Raw genomic sequence first — 20,899 nt, 5'->3', positions numbered from 1 at the left:
TCAAAATTCAAAACTTACCTCTGTTAATGCATGAAGTTGCCCCTCGTGAACACACACTCCCATAAATCTGAAAATAAAAACAAAATGACAATACAATTACAGGTTACTTAAAACACATTTGAAATACATATACGAAATACATATACGAAACACATACGAAAAACATATTTTGTAGAAGGAAGCCTAAACAGTCATATCATTACAGGCTACAAATATTCACAATAATGTGTCAGAACAGAAGGTACATTGTATGCTTCTGTTGATAATCAAATCAAAAACTTTGCAGAGGCAATCAGTTACCTTTTCAACTTTTTAAATGAGTAAGTTGCCCAGCCTAAAATCAATGAAACAGTCTGATGTAATTTTTGGGAATATAAATTTTTGACGATTTGCAGCTGGTCAGCAAATCAGTATAATGCAAGGTCAGACCCAAGCATCAAAGACTGTTCACTTTGAGTTCAAACACTAAGAGGGTTCAAATCTTAATATGGAATGATTTACAGGAGATTCATATATTATATATATATATTATGTCAGTTTCAAAAGAATGCTTTTTACATACATAATATTAAAAAACCAAATTATTGTGCAAATTTGCTGACAGATCAAATTTTTGGTACTGACTTAAAAAGTTATTACTTGTTATCATTATATCTGAAGTAATGTATTCCATTTACAATGACTTCCAAAAATTTTATGATTGCACATACAATAAAATATTGTGACAAAAAGCTATGTTGTCAAGGACATATTACAAATAGAAAAAAAAATGGTGCTAAATTGTCTTAACTCAATATTAACATTAGAGGAATAAAATTTCTTTAGCATGGGTTAATTGTTACAGCCCTAAATGTCTTTATTCTAGCTAACATCAGTATCATGTCAACTGTGATGTAATTTTACAAAACATATAAATTGCTTATAATGAAACATCCTATGCACTTAGCGATTTTTCTCTTCTCAAATGAGCAACTTTCTTCTTTGATGTGATGTAATAATAAATTCATTAATAAAGTATGGCTCGCTGCTCTTGACAATTAATGTGACAAAAATTATTTCGTAACTGCTCCACGTGAAATGAAAACAGGTCATGTGTATGAACAAAGTGTGCCTGTTCTAATCGGCCCATCATTTTGGTGTTTAGTGCTACATTATGATCTTATTCTATGACAATATAGTTGTTTAATTGTCCATAATGAATATAAATTTTAAACTTAATGTCCCGAAAAGTGAAAAGAAATTGCTTTATCATCTTTCATTACCATTTAACCTTAACAACAAAGATTATTTCATTCATCTTCTTGATTTACATCATTTCATTTCCTTTCAGTAACTGAGAAATTTCAATTTATATCATGAATGAAAATTTCATTTGATATTGTATATTTCTAATGAATTCTAAGCATATCAAGTCATTGCCAATGCCATCATCTTAAAATGACAAAGCTAAAAGAAAACCACTGCCAACGTTCTCATGAACTTTAAATAAGAAGTCATTAATCAAAATTCTAATTTTTTTTCTTATAAAAACAGAACTTGTACATGTATATTGTACAACAGTTAAACCGTTAAAACCTTATATAATATAAAATTTAAATTTCAGCATGATTGTTAAGAATATGTTTCATTAATATAATTTGGAATCGTAACATAGATAGGCCTCAATTTAAAAGCCTGGTCAGCTTGCACTGATGAAGCAGGCTAGCCTGGCTCTATAATGGTGGCTTAGATCTTGTATCAGATTCCGCTCAACAAACCAAAAAGTAAACAACACCATATCACAGCAGTTTGTCTGTAAGAATACTATCAATTCTTTCACCTCTTAGCTTGCTTAAGCTGCAACAGACACTACCCATGTCACCAGTGCAAACCAAGATGAGCCGTCACATCCCAGCTGTCTGATCATGGTTTAAATTGCACAATATACAGTTAGTATTTATTTTGAAATTTTCCCTTTAAATGATGAATGGTTTTGCTCTAATTCATATTGAAAGATGGACAAGTCCATTTCAGATATATAGTGGGGGGTAAGGGTTTATAAAATACTTTTCACCTGAGAGGTTTATCATTATTATATATTATATATTATAACATTTGTTTCTTGCTTGGAGTCATTACAAGTTTGTCATATTTCTGGTTAAATAATAAATTGATTTAAATTCGGTCAACTGTGAAAACTAATACCCTCAGTCTTGACATAATAGGGCCCTATGGCTGTTACTATCATCAAAGCATCTAAATACTTAGCTCTCTATTTGATCATTTGACTTCCCATAAAATATCACCTAAAAAAATATGAAAAATTAATAATTACTTAGTTTTCCTTAAGTACCAAGTTCCTATGTTTGATACATATTTTATTGTGTTGTTTGTACAAAACTGTCAAATATGCTTTTCTTAATGACCTATACGCAAATCAAAGGTATAGTAAAGTATCTACTTATTTTAAATACCTAACAAAAACTTAGTGCAAAATGATGATGTCAAAGAAACCTCTTACAATGTGCACAGTAGATAAAATTTCAACGTTGGCAGGAAAGGTTACTGATAAAGACCGACTTAAAAGCCTTGAATAAGTCATCACTTTTGATATGACCAATTTTCAAAGATAGACACATTTCAGGCAATTGAACAGCACAGTTTTTGTCAATCTACATAATTTCGATATCAATAAACTTATATATTAAAAGGTATTGCAAAAATTCACAGAAATTGAAAAACCACATATACTAGAGCCATTGGTCTAGTTCAAACTTGTTTTCAGAATTATCCAATCAAATTAATGGATTTCTCAGACTGGACTTCAGTATTTTACTCTCAATTACTCTTAGTACACCAGAAATAGATGCAGTCTGGTTAAAAAATACTACTATCAGTCCCATCTTGGCTGTTCTTTGTATGTTTCAATGTCTTCATGTTTCTTGTCATTTTTCGGTCATTCTAAATCAGCAATATATGTGGCATCAAGAAGAGAATTGTACAAACATGCATGCTTCCGAATATTACAATTGTTATTTTGAGTACAGACAAGGAAATTTCTGATTATACTGAAGCAATGACCGAGGTTTTGCTGAGTTCAAAAAGTTACAAAATTACATAGAAAAGCAACAGCAATCAGAGATAAATAAAGTCAGATACAAAATTTATTTTCATTTATTAATGCAACGAAAAAAAAGACCTTTATCAAATTGTGTCTTTGTTGTTTCCCACAGTCCATAATTATATTTTCATCTATTTTTTCCCTTGAGTTAAAAATATTGACTGCCAGATCTGGAGATTAAGTACTTCAAGCTTTCCAATGTATGTGAACAAACACACTTGCTGGATATAGAATAGAAGCTGTCTAAAACTTGTCAACATGTTTGCTGAGTAAATAAAGAACACAGCAATTCTTGATGGTCAAGAGTAAATTTATACTGTTTTTTTTTTACTGCCATGATTTACAAGATGTTTCAATGAAATCAAAGACAATGCTACAGATTTTATTAAACAAGTACCTTCCAAATATAGACTTGATGCCTTCAGGTCAATTGTCCATTTCAAAGCAAAATTTAATATTGGCAGGAGTAACCTTTATGAGAGGTTAAACTTTTGTTCTAAATAATATCAGTCATTATCAAATGTTCCGTTAGTGGAAGTTTGAGAGACATTTGAGTTCTTTATTTTGACATGTGACTCTTAAAATTTCATGGTTTTCCTTCTTTACCTATATACTTACTCTCTGACTTCCACATTTTGAAAATAAATGGAAGTTTGCACGTTAGTACCAGAAATTCTTTTTAAAATCCATTTAAAATTGACTTTAAGTGAAGAACTAATTTATAATGGCATTTAATTTGCATTTAATGAACTGACAAGAAAACTGAAAAATATATTTTCAAAGATTTGCTAACAAAGTTACTTATCCTATTTAATCTGATTGGTTAACTTTCCAATTCAATATCTGACTTGTCAATTTCTTCCTTTAAAATTCATATTTAACCAACCACATAACCTTAAATTGTAGGTTGAAATTTTTACCTGAGTATATTTTTATGTGACAGTCTATTCATTAGCTGCAACTCTCTTAGAACATTTGGTTTGTTGTCTTGAATTTTATTCATCTTCAGCACTTGTACTTCACCAGTTGCTCTATGAGTGACCTGAAATAATTTAGAGAAAAATAAAATATAAATATATACTAAAACGATTTCAAAGGAAACAAATCTTTGCACTGAAAGGATGACATAGAGTTTTCAGTCTAACAAACAGCCTATTAGAATTTTACATGGCAACTTTCAAGCTTTAATAGCAAAGGAAGATCTTTAAGGTGACCAGACAGTCTATGTGCACTATTTCAAGCACATAGTATCACAAATCTCATATATCTGGAGGATAGCTTCCTCTAAGGTAAGAATTCAAAGTCTCTAGTGGTATTCGAACCCACACAGTAGCAGTAAAGGGATAGTTATTTAAAGTTGGCAACTTTCAATATTTAGCTACAATGGTATCAGGCTCTCAAAAGGTCAATATTTACTTGTGAGTAGGAATAATTGCTTAACTGGTGAAAATTCATGTTTGCTTAATGTACAATGTAGGTCTACTACATCTTCAAAGATGTTTCCAACCCTCAACAACAATTTACAATGGTATTCACAACTTTCAACCTACTCTAAACAGTGTTGAACCACTGTTAACATAAGAACAAGATAATTGCCTAGTTCATTTCTCAAAATCCATTTCTAAAGAGCTAAATGTTTCAGCCAGTTTCAGCCACTTTACTAAAATTACAACAAATCACTGATGTGGAGAACGGATGATAGTGTGACACCTGCCTATCAAATTACCAGTCCTGTACAAACTTGGTTGTATTCAAGGTTTTGTCCACCAGTTAATGTGTTTCCCATTCATAATTTGTCAAGGTCAAGTTAAATGTCAGCTTCCATTGAAATATATTCAAAATGTCACATCAGAAGAGACCAAAATAATATTCTCTTGGGCAGGACACCAGTTGTCCAACTTCCATTTAAGTTAAAGGGAAAAGCAGGGACTTTCACTTTTTTTTTATACGTAATCTGGTGTAGGCTCGCCTAAACGTGAACAATCAGTTGAACGAAGTCTCCTTACAAGCACCAATACCCTGGGCACGTACTGCATATTTGCATATATCCCAGCCATGCATTTTTGGGTGCACTAAAACAAAATTCCTGTAATTTACACCCACATTTTCTCAAGAACGGGGATCGTGATTACAAATGACTGGGTGCATTTTATGAGACTAAATGGTTATGGATTAAGTGAAAAGACAGCATGAAATACTGATAATACATTATGTGTATGTAGAGGTATTAAACAATTTAACATGATTGACAAATTTGGGTTCAGGCAGCTAATTCCTTAGCACATACCAGTGCCTACTGTATATTTGTTCACAAGTTTATTAAATTAGAGGTAAGCTTACATTAAACAAGAGGAGCTAATATACCCAAATTAGACCACTACATCAAAGGTATTGATCAATTATGAATGATCCTCAGGACAAGCGGCCAATAGCTAGGTAAACAAATCAGAATAACCTACCGTAGGTAAACTTTCGGCACACACAGATACTAGTTTTAGCTAAAATACTTCTGAAACCACATCAAAAATGAACAGAAGTTAATTGATTTTAAATACCTTTTATGGGCTGCCAAGACTGAAATATTTTATTTTAAGATTGGTCTTTGTAAACATTAAGATATCATTTCATGTTGACTTAGAAGATATTGTTCTTTAGGGAGGTAAAATGATCATGAAATGAATGAAAACATTGTCCAGAGATATAAAATATTGTAGAAATATATTGTACCTAAAATCATGTATATAATACAATGTACTAAATTTAACTGCAACAAAACCTCCATTCAAGACTTATCAATTATCTTTAGATCCTATTCTTAATTGCCTGCAAATATTCTAGACTACTTATTTAATTATAAATCTACACCATTCTCAAACTGAAGGAAAGATTACCATTGGTTCATATTGCAAATTCTAAAATTCAAATTAGCCAATCAAATACTGACAATAAGGAGATCTTTGAAAATGTCTTGAATGCTTCTTTCTATTGATCAATGTTTCAGGTTGGTTAGGGAAGCTTATATTAACAGCCTGACAATCAATGTCACAGACCTGCTGGAGACAGATTATTCAAAAATGCCTAAAACCCAATTCAAAAGATGCCCTATAAAGCTGAACTGCAATATTTTCATGTGAAAGCAACATATTCAATTACTTTAAATCACTCTGATTGATAAATTCTCATTAATACATTAACTCTAGCTGTGACAACTGTTTGGGATCATTCTTCAAAGGAATATTGCCTTATAATCAACATGGATCTAAATCAATCATTTTATCCGTAAAATTCATCTCTGAAGTTTTTATTATTGATGTCAAACTATAATATCAATATTTTATAACATTTAGGACTACTATAAATCTAAGATTTAAATCACTTTCAACAAACATACTAAGTACTTTATATCATGATTTATTTCTGATTTATATAACTAAATTCCTCTAATCAAATTCACTTGTTGCAATTTGACCCAGTTCCATAATCAGATCTTCACTTTGAAGGTATATTTTGTGTAGATCTTCATATTGAAGGAAAACTTTTTTAAGTATCAATATCTTTTCTGAAAATCTTTCAAATTCTTCAAATCAAATAAGCTGCGTCATTCTATACTTAAACTTGATACATATTTTGTACAATTAATTCAAGACCTTACTGAAATATTTGTTGTTCACATCCATGTTAATGGGAAAAGGTCCTTATTAGGACACTTGCATTGTAGTAACTGACCAACTAAAATGTGTGAAGTACTTTTAAAACTTATCTTGGTCATTAAATCAGTAGGTGAAAACCATGTTTTTAACTTGTAAGGAGCTCATTTTACATAGTCTTTGTGTATTGAGGAATGTCACATAAAGGTCAATTTGCTTTTAAATGGTACTAATTCTTACATGGTGTAGTCAAAAGATTTAGCAATCTCATCTTAATAGTAACAAGAGCTGTCTGTAGGACAGCATGCTCGACTATTCTAAGTGCTTGATAGTAAAAGAGCTTGATATTGTTAAATTTTTTAAGTTCACAAAAGGGCTAATTTTCTTTTATGAATTCATGTTATAGGCCTTAGAGAGAGTCTAATTATACAGAATTGGCTTGACTATTCGGAAGGTAATGTCACAAGGGTTTTTTATTGAGTATAATAATACTAATTACCTATGAATACATAAATTTGACAGAAAAGGTACAAAGGCTTGTTATTAAGATGTTTTATCAAGTAAATCACTGCTTTATTATTATGAATGCATAAAATTGTCCCAAAAAAGGCACAAACCCTTCAGTAGTTATTGAGATAACAGCTTACAAGCAAAACTTTACCATGAATTTCTAAGTTGAAAAAGGGGAGAAAAAATCAGCCTAAATGCAAGATAGAATTATGGATCTTTGTCAGTGACCTACAATTATGACCCTAAATGCATATGTGAAGTTTTAAATAAATATCTTTAATAGTTATTGAGATATGTAAAACTTGCATGTAAACATTAACCAAGAGACTAAGTAGAAAAGGGGATATGAATCAGCCTTAATGCAAGATAGAGTTATGGAACTTGGTCAGTGACATACAATTATGACCCTCCAATTATGACCCTAAGTGCATGTGTAAAGTTTCAAGTAAATATCTTTGAAGACTGTTAACCTTTAACCAAAATTTCTAAGTTTCAAAGGGGCAAATAATTCTGCAAATATTGTAGACAGACTTATGCAATTTTGCAAACTGATGTACATTGTTACTATAAATAAATATTTTAAATTTCAATTGAATATCTCAAGCAATAATTGAGATATTTGACTTTACAAAAAAACTTTAACCAAAATTTCTAAGTTCCAAAGGGGCATAATTCTGTCAATATGGTAGGCAGAGTTATCCAACTTGTCAATCTGATGTACATTGTTACTATAAATAAGTATTGTAAGTTTCAATTGAATATCTCAAGCAATAATTGAGATATTTGACTTTACAAAAAACTTTAACCAAAATTTCTAAGTTAAAAAGGGGCATTATTCTGTCAATATTGTAGGCAGAGTTATCCAACTTGTCAATCTGATGTACCTTGTTACTATAAATAAGTATTGTAAGTTTCAATTGAATATCTCAAGCAATAATTGAGATATTTGACTTTACAAAAAACTTTAACCAAAATTTCTAAGTTAAAAAGGGGCATAATTCTGTCAATATTGTAGGCAGAGTTATCCAACTTGTCAATCTGATGTACCTTGTTACTATAAATAAGTATTGTAAGTTTCAATTGAATATCTCAAGTAATAATTGAGATATTTGACTTTACAAAAAACTTTAACCAACGCAGACGCCGACGCGGACGCGGACGCCGGGGCGACTACAATAGCTCTCATATTCTTCGAATAGTCGAGCTAATAAAATGCGTAATTTCAAAATTCCTACAGAAGCAATTCTATAAAGAATCTTAAAATCAGGGCCTTCTACAGCAAGGGTCATCTGCTTCCCCGTCAGGAAATCTTTTTAAAATCATGTACTTTTGCAAGCATACCGTTCAACACCCTTTCATGTCCCACCTCTCATGTATAAGCTGGAAAAGTCTTACTTACCCTTCCTAAATAACGCTAATTACACTAAATAATAAATGTAAAAGATAAAAGGGTTGAGATGGACAGCTTAAGCACACTGTGACAAAATTGTTGCAGGCTATATATGTTTAATGAAGGTTTGGTGAAACTTGTCATGGCCAACTGCAAAATTCCACTAGTGTTGCTTGAAAAAGCTGTATTCTTGATAAAATTTGCATAAATTTTGATATACAACTATTTAACAAAACATTTCTGACATATATCATATAAGTTAAGCAACAACTGTGGTGGCTTTGTTTTTTGCCTATCCTGCCATGTAAGGTATCATTTTTCTATGTCATATTCATTTGTAAAACATCGTGACTTTCAACCTTGACAACTTAATTTCCTTGTTTATATGAATGCCTTCCTTTTGCTTCACTTAAAACCACATCTGTCTTATGAAAAATACATTTAGATTATGTTTTCCTCTATATTTTTACTTGACAGTTAAAGTAGATTCAGTGTATGGTATAGTTTCATGATTTTTTAAATCTAAGTCATACTGACATAATTATGTCACATAGACAAATACAAAACAATGTAACAGCAGTGCACTTCAATTTCAAATACTAATCAGTTACATGTAATACAAATGCTTAACACTAATTGATAGATAACGCACATTATGCTGCTGCAAACTGAAGTGATTTTATACCTTTGTCACTACGTACATGTATAGAGCCAGGCAAGTCTGCAGGCAAGTCTCACAAGGCTGTATAATGTTGGCAAATCTTTTCTTTAGCATTTTGATATTGAATTCTCATTAAAGAAATTCATCAGGTTCAAGGTCAATCTGCTTTGACATCACAAATATGACATAATGACATCTTCTCAGTGTCCATAACTTGTACACTCCACAGAGGATGTGTTAAAAAATAAGTAATATAGAGAAAGATAATGTATGGAAATTTGGGGGGGGGGGGTATATTTGACAAGGTTTAAACCCAAATATGTAACAATTGTCTCTTCATTTATTACTTAATTTATTTCATTTATTTCCAAGAATTAGTTTAATCTCCTCCTTTCATTAATTTTTAAGAATTTATTCTCTTAAATCATTACATAAACTTAGATTATTTAGAACATGTAAAATGCTGGTCATGATCAAAAGTACATTCATTTTATATACCCTAACATAATAGTACTTCAAATGTAAACTTATTAATATGATTACATCAGGATCTTTCTCCTCCAATAAATCTTAAACAACTCAATCTTCCATATCGGTATCATTCATAAAGTCAATTAACAATACTTGGTCCATAAATTTTACACATTTTGTGAGGGGAACATTATTATTTATTAGGTTAACTATCACTGCTTTATTGGATATAAAAAGATGATTAAGAAGAGAACAGGAAAGTAAAGAAGAAACTAGATAGCTGTATCAAAACGATAAAAGATTTCTGCTATGGGCATTGGCCATCCATTATTTAATTGAATACAATACAATTGTATAAATACAAGTTAAAACACGATAGTGACTACTATTCTAAAGCAACTTTATTTAAGGTTGATATTTTAGGTTTCGTTCTACACCAATGGTATTACAATTAGCTCTAAAAATATGATATGAGAATTATACTTTTAAAAAAGGATGACAAATACATTTTTTTTTCATACAATTATGAATCATTGCATAAACTTTATTTTCGCAATGGTGACTAGATAAACTATATTACTCACGGTGAGTCCAATACAAAATGCAAATGATGAAAATCTGGTATGGATAAACCCTTTTAAAGCCAAATGTTTAGCCTTTGCTACCAGTATAGAGCCAGACCAGCCTGTACAACCAGACTCTACACTGTTGGCAGACTTACTCTGAATTTTTATCATGTTAATTGAAAATGGACAGTACAAGAAATGGAAGCTGGGCAAGTCCATTTAAGAAATTCAGCCCATTATATATTAAATTACTCAGTATATAAATTTAATGACATACATTCAAAATGTATAACAAGAGCACAGCAGACAGTGTTAACGTTCATCAGCCTGGAACCAATTTTCATAATTATTGATATCTTTAAAATTGTATGAGTAATGGGCATTGGGCTACATAAAAGTTTTTGCATAACATCGACAACAACAACAGTTGTGTTAAAAACAGTCATGACAAATATGTCAAAGTAAAATATATATTTGTATGAATTATTTACTTTTTCTTTTAAATTATAAATTACCAATTTGTTTGAATATGAAGATATACTGATAAGAAATTCAGCAAATTTCAGGTGCAAAATGGTTATTTGAACCAGACTGTTAACCTTTACATTTAAATGCAGCCTTCCATTAGCGGGCAAGCAGGTCTGGTACAATTTCTTCTATGGGGCTAGGGAATGTGATATTCTTTTAAGAGAAGAGGTACTTTGATGCTGCAGTTAAGTGGCTCCTTGACCGAGAAATATGAAATAACAACTATTTTTATTGTGCAAACAGTTGCATGCATACTTGAATTTAAGATGATTTCTAACAGCTCTTGCACATGCCCTATAAAATTTCAAGGAATTGGTTATAAACAGCTGGTTAAAGTACATATTACTTGAGATTAAAGTTTAGTTATACATGTGGGCCAAAATACTTATCATTATTTAAATATTGCGGGTAACACTAGTAATGCCTTCAATCAAAAGTCACTTTCAGGAGGACTTCTTGATTGTTTCCATCTAAACTACATAATCATAATGAACTTGTTCTACTTTCATTTTGGAACTGCACATTGTTAAACAGAGGGAATTCAAGACATCATAATGCAGCTTTCGGTATTGAATACATTGAGAGAGAATATCAACAAGGGAGAGCAATGTTCAATGTTCTTCCACCACAACACCTGAAATGTGAAGGCACCCAGCAAATAGACTTTGGGCATGACATGGGGTACAGGAGCTTTGGTGGGGTCGGACGGGAAGGGATTCAAGGATGGAGAGGGCACCACCAAAAGTGGAGGTAAAGAGTCTGGTCAGAGTGCACATATATTACTCTAGTCAGCTAGTAACTGGTTTGAATTCTGTTATAAATACTTATAAATACTATTTATAAATATCATAGACAGTTTGTACAAAAACTTAACTGCAAGCGTACCACCAAACAGACAGACAGGTCACTGATAATTTAATTTAAAGCCTTCCGTAGTTAACATCAAAGTTAAAATTTGCCTTCGGACTTACCTCTCTTAAATAAGCATGTAATTAATGTGACATTTATAAATGCAATAACTTATAAATGTCACCATGTTAAAGACTAAAAATTCTCTTTTGATATAAAACTTCAGCTTATTTAATTTATAATGTTTTGTATTGCACTTGAATTTAACAACATTATAAACAAAACAATGCTGTTAAAATGCACCAAAGAAATATGATTATTTCACAAAAGAAGTCTCATTTCAGAAAAAAAAGAAGATTGTAAAAATTTTCTTTAACTGACAAAGTGAAGAGTTACCTACATCAAAGCATGTGCAAGGTATGCAATAAATCTGTCTTAAATGTCAAACAGTAATAATTCTGCACACCATTAAAACTGCATTAAATTAATTATTATTAATGATCATTGTAAATGCAGTAAAGATATTACGCTATTTAAGAATACATTGCTGTCAACTGTTACGGTAGCTTACAGAGATTTCCAGTCACCTTTCCATTTTTGTAATCAACCTATAGAAATAAAATTGATGGGAAAATATCAATAATTGTCTCAATTTCATTGGAATTAAAATAAGTCATTTATATTATATTCACTCCATATGAAAAATATGATTTCTGAGAGAAGCAAATTAATTTTGTGTTTGTTTTCCTATTCTATTTCTGAATAGCGGCTGCCCAGAACAAAAGGGTGAAAACTGAACTTTCTGTAATCAATTTAAAATAGGCATTTTCGTGGTGCACAGAAAAACATACATTTTGCTGTTTACAGGTGGAGAGATGTAATGTAATGTAACACATAGGTTAACCAATTTGAATTTTTTTAGGCATGATCAGGCATCTGGATACAAATCACTGACTTTTCGAAAAGTAGATGAGTTATTGCTTCCTCAAATGAAAGGATTTGTATCTGACATTTTTACAGCAATAATACAATGTATGATTGTAGCAGATATGTCTTGTTAATTTACTCTTACCATGGTAAATGCCTTAAATGGACTTGTCCATCTTTCAAATTAGGCATGACCATTTGTCTTTTTTAAAGAAAATTTTCAAAATATGCACTAAATAAAAAGGGAACATAGCAGACTCAGTGATTAGAGTTTCAGACAGTACAAATCTCTATGTGCCCACTGATATTGGTCTGTACTGGTCCTATAGGTAGATAATAAGATAATTTCAATAATTCTGTCACATACATTTAAATTTATTCATCCAAAATTTACTTACGCTGTTAATAAAGTAAATTTGGACTATAAAATCATATTTTAGGTGCATAACAATATTGTAAATACAGGTCAAAAATGTATATATGTGATTATATTATCATAACGTATCTATAAATCATCTACTTAAATCCAAAAGAAGAAAAAATGGCAAAAATAATCTGATGATAAAAAATCAATAAACTATCAGAGACAGCTATCGATCAAATATCAGATGACAGTCGGGACATAATATGATAATCAACCAATCAATGGAAAGCCCTCGAGGAGATGCTTGACCCTAGGTCACTGGTCACCAACCAAAATAAACGAGACAGAAATCAAAGTTTGTCGTATATTTTATAGCATTACCTTTAACAAATCATTATAATAATGATTATTGTGCCATGCATAATGTCGATGTATTATTATTTATAATATGCGTGCTGCCACCTGTCAAACCAAGCTCATTTTTGGGTTATATATTTTTATGTGCGTGTTATGCATAGCTCTTTTTTGTATATACGGACAACCGCATAAATTATTACATTAATAACATATCCTGTTTCTAAGGAAGAAAGTATCGTCACCTTGGCGCAAAAAGTACTGTAACTGACATTTTTGAAATTTTACAGGAGACACAAAAAACTGATTTGTTCATTTTGAGTAAACCCTTTTAATTCCAGACAATAATGTTAAAATATCATTAATAAGTTTTATTAAATTGGTTTTAAACATTACAATTATTCATTTATGGATAAAAAGTAATTAGACATTCTTCTACACTTACATGACTTTTTGCACTGCGATTTTAAACGTAAAAAGTGATGTAAGTGCAGTTACCATAGTTTTTGCACTAACTTTAATTTTAAGTATCGAAGTTACTGCATTGCATAGACATTGAAAGATGTTTATTACAAACAAATTAATTGTTAGGTTTGTTTAAAATAGGTCATTGTGGATTATGAACCACATTTAATACATTAAACATATGAAAGGAAGTTTAAAAACTGAATATTTTAAAATTAATTTTAAACAGTAACAGTAAATCCAAAGCAGTGTATTTTTTTTAATTTCAAAGTAAATGTAAGCATAAATCACAACAAAATTACATGAAAACTGCAGACTCGCTTGATTAAGTCTGTACATGAGCAATAATGAAAAGTGCAACATCCCTCACGCCCCCTAGCACCGACTTAAGCTGTACACTTAAAAGTACTGGAATCAATGATTACAGAGGACCAGAAAAAACATAACACTGACGTGAAGTATGTAACAACTTATTACCCATGTTTTTTTACTGTTGTCATTTTCTAATGGTACAGTTTATTTATGTATTTGTTATAAAAAGGGGCATTTGGAGATCTATATATCATAATATCTATGTCTCAATAATATCCAACCATCACAGGGACATAGTTTTTGAGATTTTGGATAAAACCATTAGGAATCTTGAACTTTTCTGAACATTTGGTTGGATGTAGTCGAGATTTTGGATGAACCTGCTAAGAATCCTAAATTTTTCTTGTCAAACATATCCCAGTGAGATCCTTTTATAATATCTCTCATGAACAGACTTCAATTTTTATATATAATTTTGTTTTCATTGCTTCTTCTTTTCAAAATGTTGATATATTGAATTCAAATTGTCTTATTTCCTGCCACCAAACTTTAAACATTATACGCCATATCACTATCATGGTTTAATAGATTTGATTTTATATAAAAATTCAGATTAATTTCTGTGACATAATGTGGTTTGGGTCTTTGAAAATTGAGATTTTCTGTTAATTAAAGTGTTTTACATGCACGACATAGAGTATTAACTGAGTCATTCTAATTTTTGATAATAGACCCCATTCTATATGTATGAATGTATGGGTGTTGTAGATGCACCACATTAGACTTAACATACTAGCAATTATGGTTTTGACCAATATATTATTGAAACAGATTACATGCCTTTAATGTCTGCCATGTTTTTATAGAAATTAAAATAGAAAAGATAAATCAATGTTAGCAACTGTTTCTTTCCAGGGCTATAAACAGTGAAATTGCAGTTACATTTTTATAATACAGTTGTCCTTATATAATGCAATAAGAATTTAAATCTTTTAAGCAAGTTTTATCTTTATTTTTATAATAAATAATTGAGTAAACAATTGAAAAAAAAAATTACTTAGAGCTGTCATCAATAGAAATGATATTGATGTATCGTTGATAATTTTTTGTTGATCAGTACACATTTAAGAAAACTGATAATTTTGATTTAATAATTGAATGTCTAGAAATTATGAAAATTCAACCAAAACATAATTATGCAGAAGCATATTTCATGGCAGTGATGACAAAAAATTGTTAGCAAAAATCATGCAATGGGCATTTGTTTGAAACAGGACATATTTATGAAAAGACCATGTTTTTACTGAAAACATTTAAACAATTATGGAAAAGAATTAAGAGACAAGTAGTACGTAATTATCAATATATCTGTGTATCATCAAAAAAAATTTTCATCTTAAATTTGTTTTCCACCAAATCAATGACAGCTCTTATATTACTTGAATCATTTAAAAATATCAACAAAATTTGAATACTGAAATATTCCTGTCTATATTGTTTGTTGTTAAATTAAAATAAAACATTTTCTTTAAATGTTAGTTTCCTAAAGTAGATTTATATATAAAATTTGTATTTTAGAAATAATTTTGCTATTTTATAATGCAGTAGTGAAATATTTTAATGCAGTTACAATACTTTTTGCATCAAATTATTTTCAACTTATCGGTATAAACATTGGCGCAAAAACTCATGTAAGTGTACTTACTGTAGTTTTTGCACCAACAAATTCTGAAGCTGCACTTACATTTTTTATTTTTATGCCAAAAAAGTCATTTTTTATCAAAATTCAGCTTCTAAACTTCAGAGACTGGTGAAAGTTTGTATTTCTAACCAAATAATGACAAAAAGTGATTTTCTCAAAAAATGTCAGTTACATTACTTTTTGCTCCAAGGTGACGGTATATGCTTTTCATGCGAAATGAATCTTTATTTTTTTCATTTCTGTAGTCACTTGAACAAAATGTGGCTAATTGGCAATTGCCCTACAATTTACCATTAATTTGAAGCATGACTGTACTTCTAAGCAAAGGTGATGGTAATTTAATATGCTAATAAATATAAAACGATAATTATACAATGCATTTATCAGGCAAAGTAAAATAATGTAAGTGTAGGTTTTTGTGTTGTTCCTTAACATTACTAAATTCTTTGTTGCTAATAAATAGAAGCACTGAAATGGATTATACAAATATTTTTCACTTTTGACTTTTTTTCATAATAAAAAAAGGAACAATAAATCAAGATCTACATTGTATCACCCCTATTTCTAGTGTGGGGGCCCAGGGCCAAAACAAACATTTTAGTGGGCCTTATTGTAGATAATTAAACTGTTCATTGCAGCCTTCAACCTACACTGAATAAGTTATTGAATATTTAATGTCAATAAAAAAAAACTTTGACAGAGTAATTGAATATTTATTTCAATAATTAAATCAGAATGACCTTTTCACATCAACTTAACACTGCAAGCATTGTAAAGTGTTTGTCCTCAATTTAATTTTGATTGACAGGTAAGTTTTTGCCTTAAAACTGAAAATAAATCTACATACTTTATAATATTAATATCAAGATTTAATGCTGCACATCTTCTGATGAGAAAGTACATTGTACATAGTATATAGCTTTAAAGATTAAAAAAATGCAATAAGTTAAGAGTTTAAGAAGTGTTTTAAGAAGTATTTACAATCACTCTATTGCTCTGCATTTTAAACATAAAAGATTCCTTCCCCTAACAGAATGCAACTCTTTAAAATAATGCAGGAATTAACATTCTTCTCACTTTAAATCAATTAAATGCCATAGCCATGTCATTTCAATATCAATTTTCGAGCAATTTAAGTAAATGCATAAAGATGTTAAACATTTTCATTTTTGTTTCAAATTTGAACACATGGGTTCCGGTATTTTTCTTTAATTGAATAATTCTGTATCATGCATTATTACGTCAATCAGTAACTGAAAAAAAACACACACAATAAGCTGTTCACACCCTTTATAATGTGGGAATTTAACAATAGCTATATTATTGTGTCACATATTTTGTATGTTCTTTTACATTCAAAGGTATTTAGCACTTGAATATTTATCTTTTAGGCCTTTAATCTTCTTAACAAAAATTAGGACAATAATTTTTTATCAACTGTTAAAGTATACATTTCTAACTGATTAAAGGTATTACTATGTTATCTTATGTTGTTTGTTTTCTTGTTGGCTTAAATTCAATTGGGCTACAGTATTCCTCTAAACATGTATATATATAATACATACGTATATATGATTGTATATCTACATTATATATACAAACATCTTATAAAGGAGAATTATATACACTATGCTCTTGTGCATTTATTTGTATATAAGCTGTCCATTTAAGTTACTCAACGGATGACCTTATTTTGCCCTTACTGAAATCAAACCATACATTATCCACATTCTTTTTCATGGACAGTCTGTATTTTGACAAACTATTTAAGTGTATATCCATAAAACTGTAATACAATCTGCATTCATTCACAAAAACCACAACCATAGAAAAAACTTATCAGGAAATGGTTTACCATTAACATTATACTAAACACTTTAGTTCTTTATATTTTTGCTGAATTTTCCTAACTTCGGGCTCACCAAAACCTAACATTTTCCTGTTACAATACATAACTTACTATAAATATAACAAATAAATATGCTGCAAGTTGCCTTCAATTTTTGCAACATTTCACTGACCCCTGTCTTAGTTAAAAGTATACTACAAAATTACCTAAATTGATTGACTGTTCAAAAGGTAGAATGTGTGCTTATATTTGCAAAATGAAAACTTACAAACTACATGTAGCTTTTTAAAATATCTTTCTATTTAAATTTGAACAATTTGTTTTGTTGATGATATACTTGGTATATCAATTGGGGAGAAAAATTATATAACATAATTTCTTACTATCTCATACCAGGCATTTTGACAAATTTATCATTTAATCTTACATGAAATAAATTATATATACAGATATAAAAATGAGTAAATGCTGTGAATATCACATAATTCTGTCATATCAATGCATATTTATCACCATCATCAATTATATTAATGGTACATACCACCCAAAGTATTACTGTTTTGTACTCTTCTGGCTAGTTGCTTTTTACTCATTTATAGTGTTGATCTGATTATTGCTACAGCCATCAATGACAGTCTGAGTCATGAAAACATAACATGTTCAGAAACCTTCTTCATTTATTTTATTTTTTTATTTAAGTATTCTAGTAAGATTGACTGCCATTTTTTCTGGAGTAATATTAATTAATGCATTTCAATATCAAGGATATTTAAGAATATGAAAATACCAGTTTCATACCATCATAGATTGATTTATTCCATATTACTTAACACAACAATGTGTAACATTTCAGTCATAATAAAAAAGAAATACAATTAAAACAAGCTGATATCAGACAATCTAAAAAAAACTTCAAGCACAAGAATATGTTTTTCAAAACTTTGTTTTAAATTCAACAATTTTGAATATTGACTCAGATGTTGTGAAACCTCAATTTAAAATGGGGCTTTTTTTTTATTTATCCTCTCAGTTTTAAAAGTTGTTCTTGTCAAATTGCAAATCAGCAACCAACAAAAAAAAGTTCCATCAAAATGTATCAATAATCAATTAAGGTTGTGCTTATTTTGTATTACTGTAATTATCATTAAAATTGTTTCCAATCAAGGACAGCGTCAAATCTTAGCAATGGCATTAGAAAAATTTATCTCCCTTGCCTTATACTTACTTTAAAAACCTCTGCAAAAAATCCTTCTCCAAGTTTCTCACAAATGAAGTCATCAAGCCTACTTAGACCTGACACTGCATGTTTGAGAGCCTTGCATGACGGTCCAGGAACCCTCTTTTGTGTTAACTGCTCCTCAGCCTCATTCTGCACATCTCCATTATTATTTACAGCATTTTGTGGAGGTGCTACTGGTTCCGGATACCATTCTGTATTCAACGTCCGTGAACGTTTCAATTTCCCTGTTTTTGAATTAAGCATCATTTCTCCATTTACTTTCATCTTAATCCAACGGAATCTATATCTTAATAATAAATATAAGAAATTTCTATATATTTTTCATCACTTCAGAAAACAACGATTCTAATTCAAATTTCTTACAATCTGATTTATATCTAGATGATTCTGCTAACAGCATGAGAAAGGTATCAAACTGTCAAACAAGTAACTGTATTTACATTTCAAACGTATTCATCCAAAGAAAAATATTTATGCACACGTTTTATTACAAATTATGGTGACTGCATTATTAAGCTGTATCAATATTCCATGCTCTTTGCATGACAAACCGTAAGCTACTTTCAATTTACATTTTGAAACGTTTGATTTTGACATTTCTCCAACTTCCTGATGCGCCCTCGCGCTAAGTGTAAACTTCCGGAAATGAATTGTGGGAACGATTGAGGCCCGACCGCTGTGCATTGAACCAATAATTATATTGATAAAAATAATAAATCTTCCGTCTGTTTTATTGAAAACTAGTTCTACAAATGCTGTTAGTAATATTCTGCTCCCAAATGTAGCTTAAATAGCAAAGAAGTACAGTAAAGATAGAATAACAAAATGCTGTAAAAGACAATGTGCGATTGAACACCACTAATTGCTTTCCACCTGCTTAGCACATTGAGTGTATTTTGAATCAAACAAAAAAAAAATGACCATGATCTGGGATACTGTAACAGTAACGTATTCATTCCTGGAAGAAGAGGTTACATACTTACTTTCAAAATGCTTATAGGTAAATTACCATGGGGATTGATGCTCCATTTACCTACTTTGCCAAAATCATCCTCTTATATTCTTTGTTTTGACAAGTAAGTGTGTAATGTATGAAAAAGAGAAAAACACAATCCAAAAGGAATGTCCCAAGGGGCATTGTACAAGTAGAATTTAAGATACATCCATTGGTAGGAAAAGTTTTGTATTTGTAAGAAGTATGTAAAGTATATGAAGTCATTTGTCCAGACAGAACTACATTTGTATATTAAGATATTCAGTAAAAACCATCAATTTAAGACCACCATTTGGATTGGACCAAAGTGGTTTTAATTATGGGTTGTCTCAATTTGTGGTTATTCTTATCTTTGTGAGGAAACAGAAGTCATGTCAGGTCTGAAGTATCATAGAAAACCATAAATCTTAAATATATATGTTGATATGTGCCACTGTTAAAATACTTTGCATGAAGAAATGATTGATTAATAATATCTGTCATATGTTGGGGTCGGACCGGAATATCCGTCCCTCGGTGACCCGCCCATGGGCGGGTTACCGAAGGACGGATATTCGGGTTACCGAAGGACGGATATTCCGATCTGAACCGCAAACATATGTCAGATATTTTTTTTGCATATTCTGAAATATTCCATTATATTTTAAATTCTTTATCTTAAATTTCAACGCAAATTTATATTATTACAACCATAACTATTTTCTTACAACAGCGTATGAAATTGCAACTTCATTCATAACAGTAAAATGATGTCATCCTAAGCATGCCATTGTACAGCACGCAACTCATCTGGCACCCCCATGCCAGATGAATTTTTCCGGCATGGGTAAAACACACGAAAACGCCCGTTTGCTATGCAAGAAAGTATTTGAAAAGATAGAATTTGCTACTGATTTGGAAAAGAAATCTGTAATATGGGAAGTATGTTATGTTAGCTTTTTGTGTCAAAAAAGATGGATTTTTCTTGCAT

General features: G+C 30.4%; 1 protein-coding gene across 2 annotated transcripts in view; it reads right to left on the bottom strand.

Annotated features, from left to right (window-relative positions):
- Positions 1 to 19,738, bottom strand: part of LOC132726699 (dual specificity testis-specific protein kinase 2-like) — a 58,789-nt gene extending 39,051 nt beyond the window's left edge. Inside the window, exons 1-4 of one of the 2 annotated variants that reach the window (XM_060712059.1) lie at positions 19,508 to 19,738; positions 18,921 to 19,221; positions 4,021 to 4,142; positions 19 to 67 (exon numbers count right to left, since the gene is read on the bottom strand). In XM_060712059.1, coding sequence (XP_060568042.1) covers positions 19 to 67; positions 4,021 to 4,142; positions 18,921 to 19,199 — 450 coding nt within the window. In that variant the 5' untranslated portion in view covers positions 19,200 to 19,221; positions 19,508 to 19,738. Of the gene's footprint in view, positions 1 to 18; positions 68 to 4,020; positions 4,143 to 18,920 lie in introns of both variants that reach the window. The other variant, XM_060712050.1, reaches the window with a different exon arrangement.
- Between the last annotated feature and the right edge of the window lie 1,161 nt (positions 19,739 to 20,899).

The sequence above is a fragment of the Ruditapes philippinarum genome, unplaced genomic scaffold, assembly GCF_026571515.1.
Source record: "Ruditapes philippinarum isolate M1 unplaced genomic scaffold, ASM2657151v2 ctg2541_1_1_1_1, whole genome shotgun sequence".
Classification (NCBI taxonomy): domain Eukaryota; kingdom Metazoa; phylum Mollusca; class Bivalvia; order Venerida; family Veneridae; genus Ruditapes; species Ruditapes philippinarum.
Note: the sequence above shows the minus strand (reverse complement) of the source record. Positions and strands in the feature narration are given on the sequence as shown.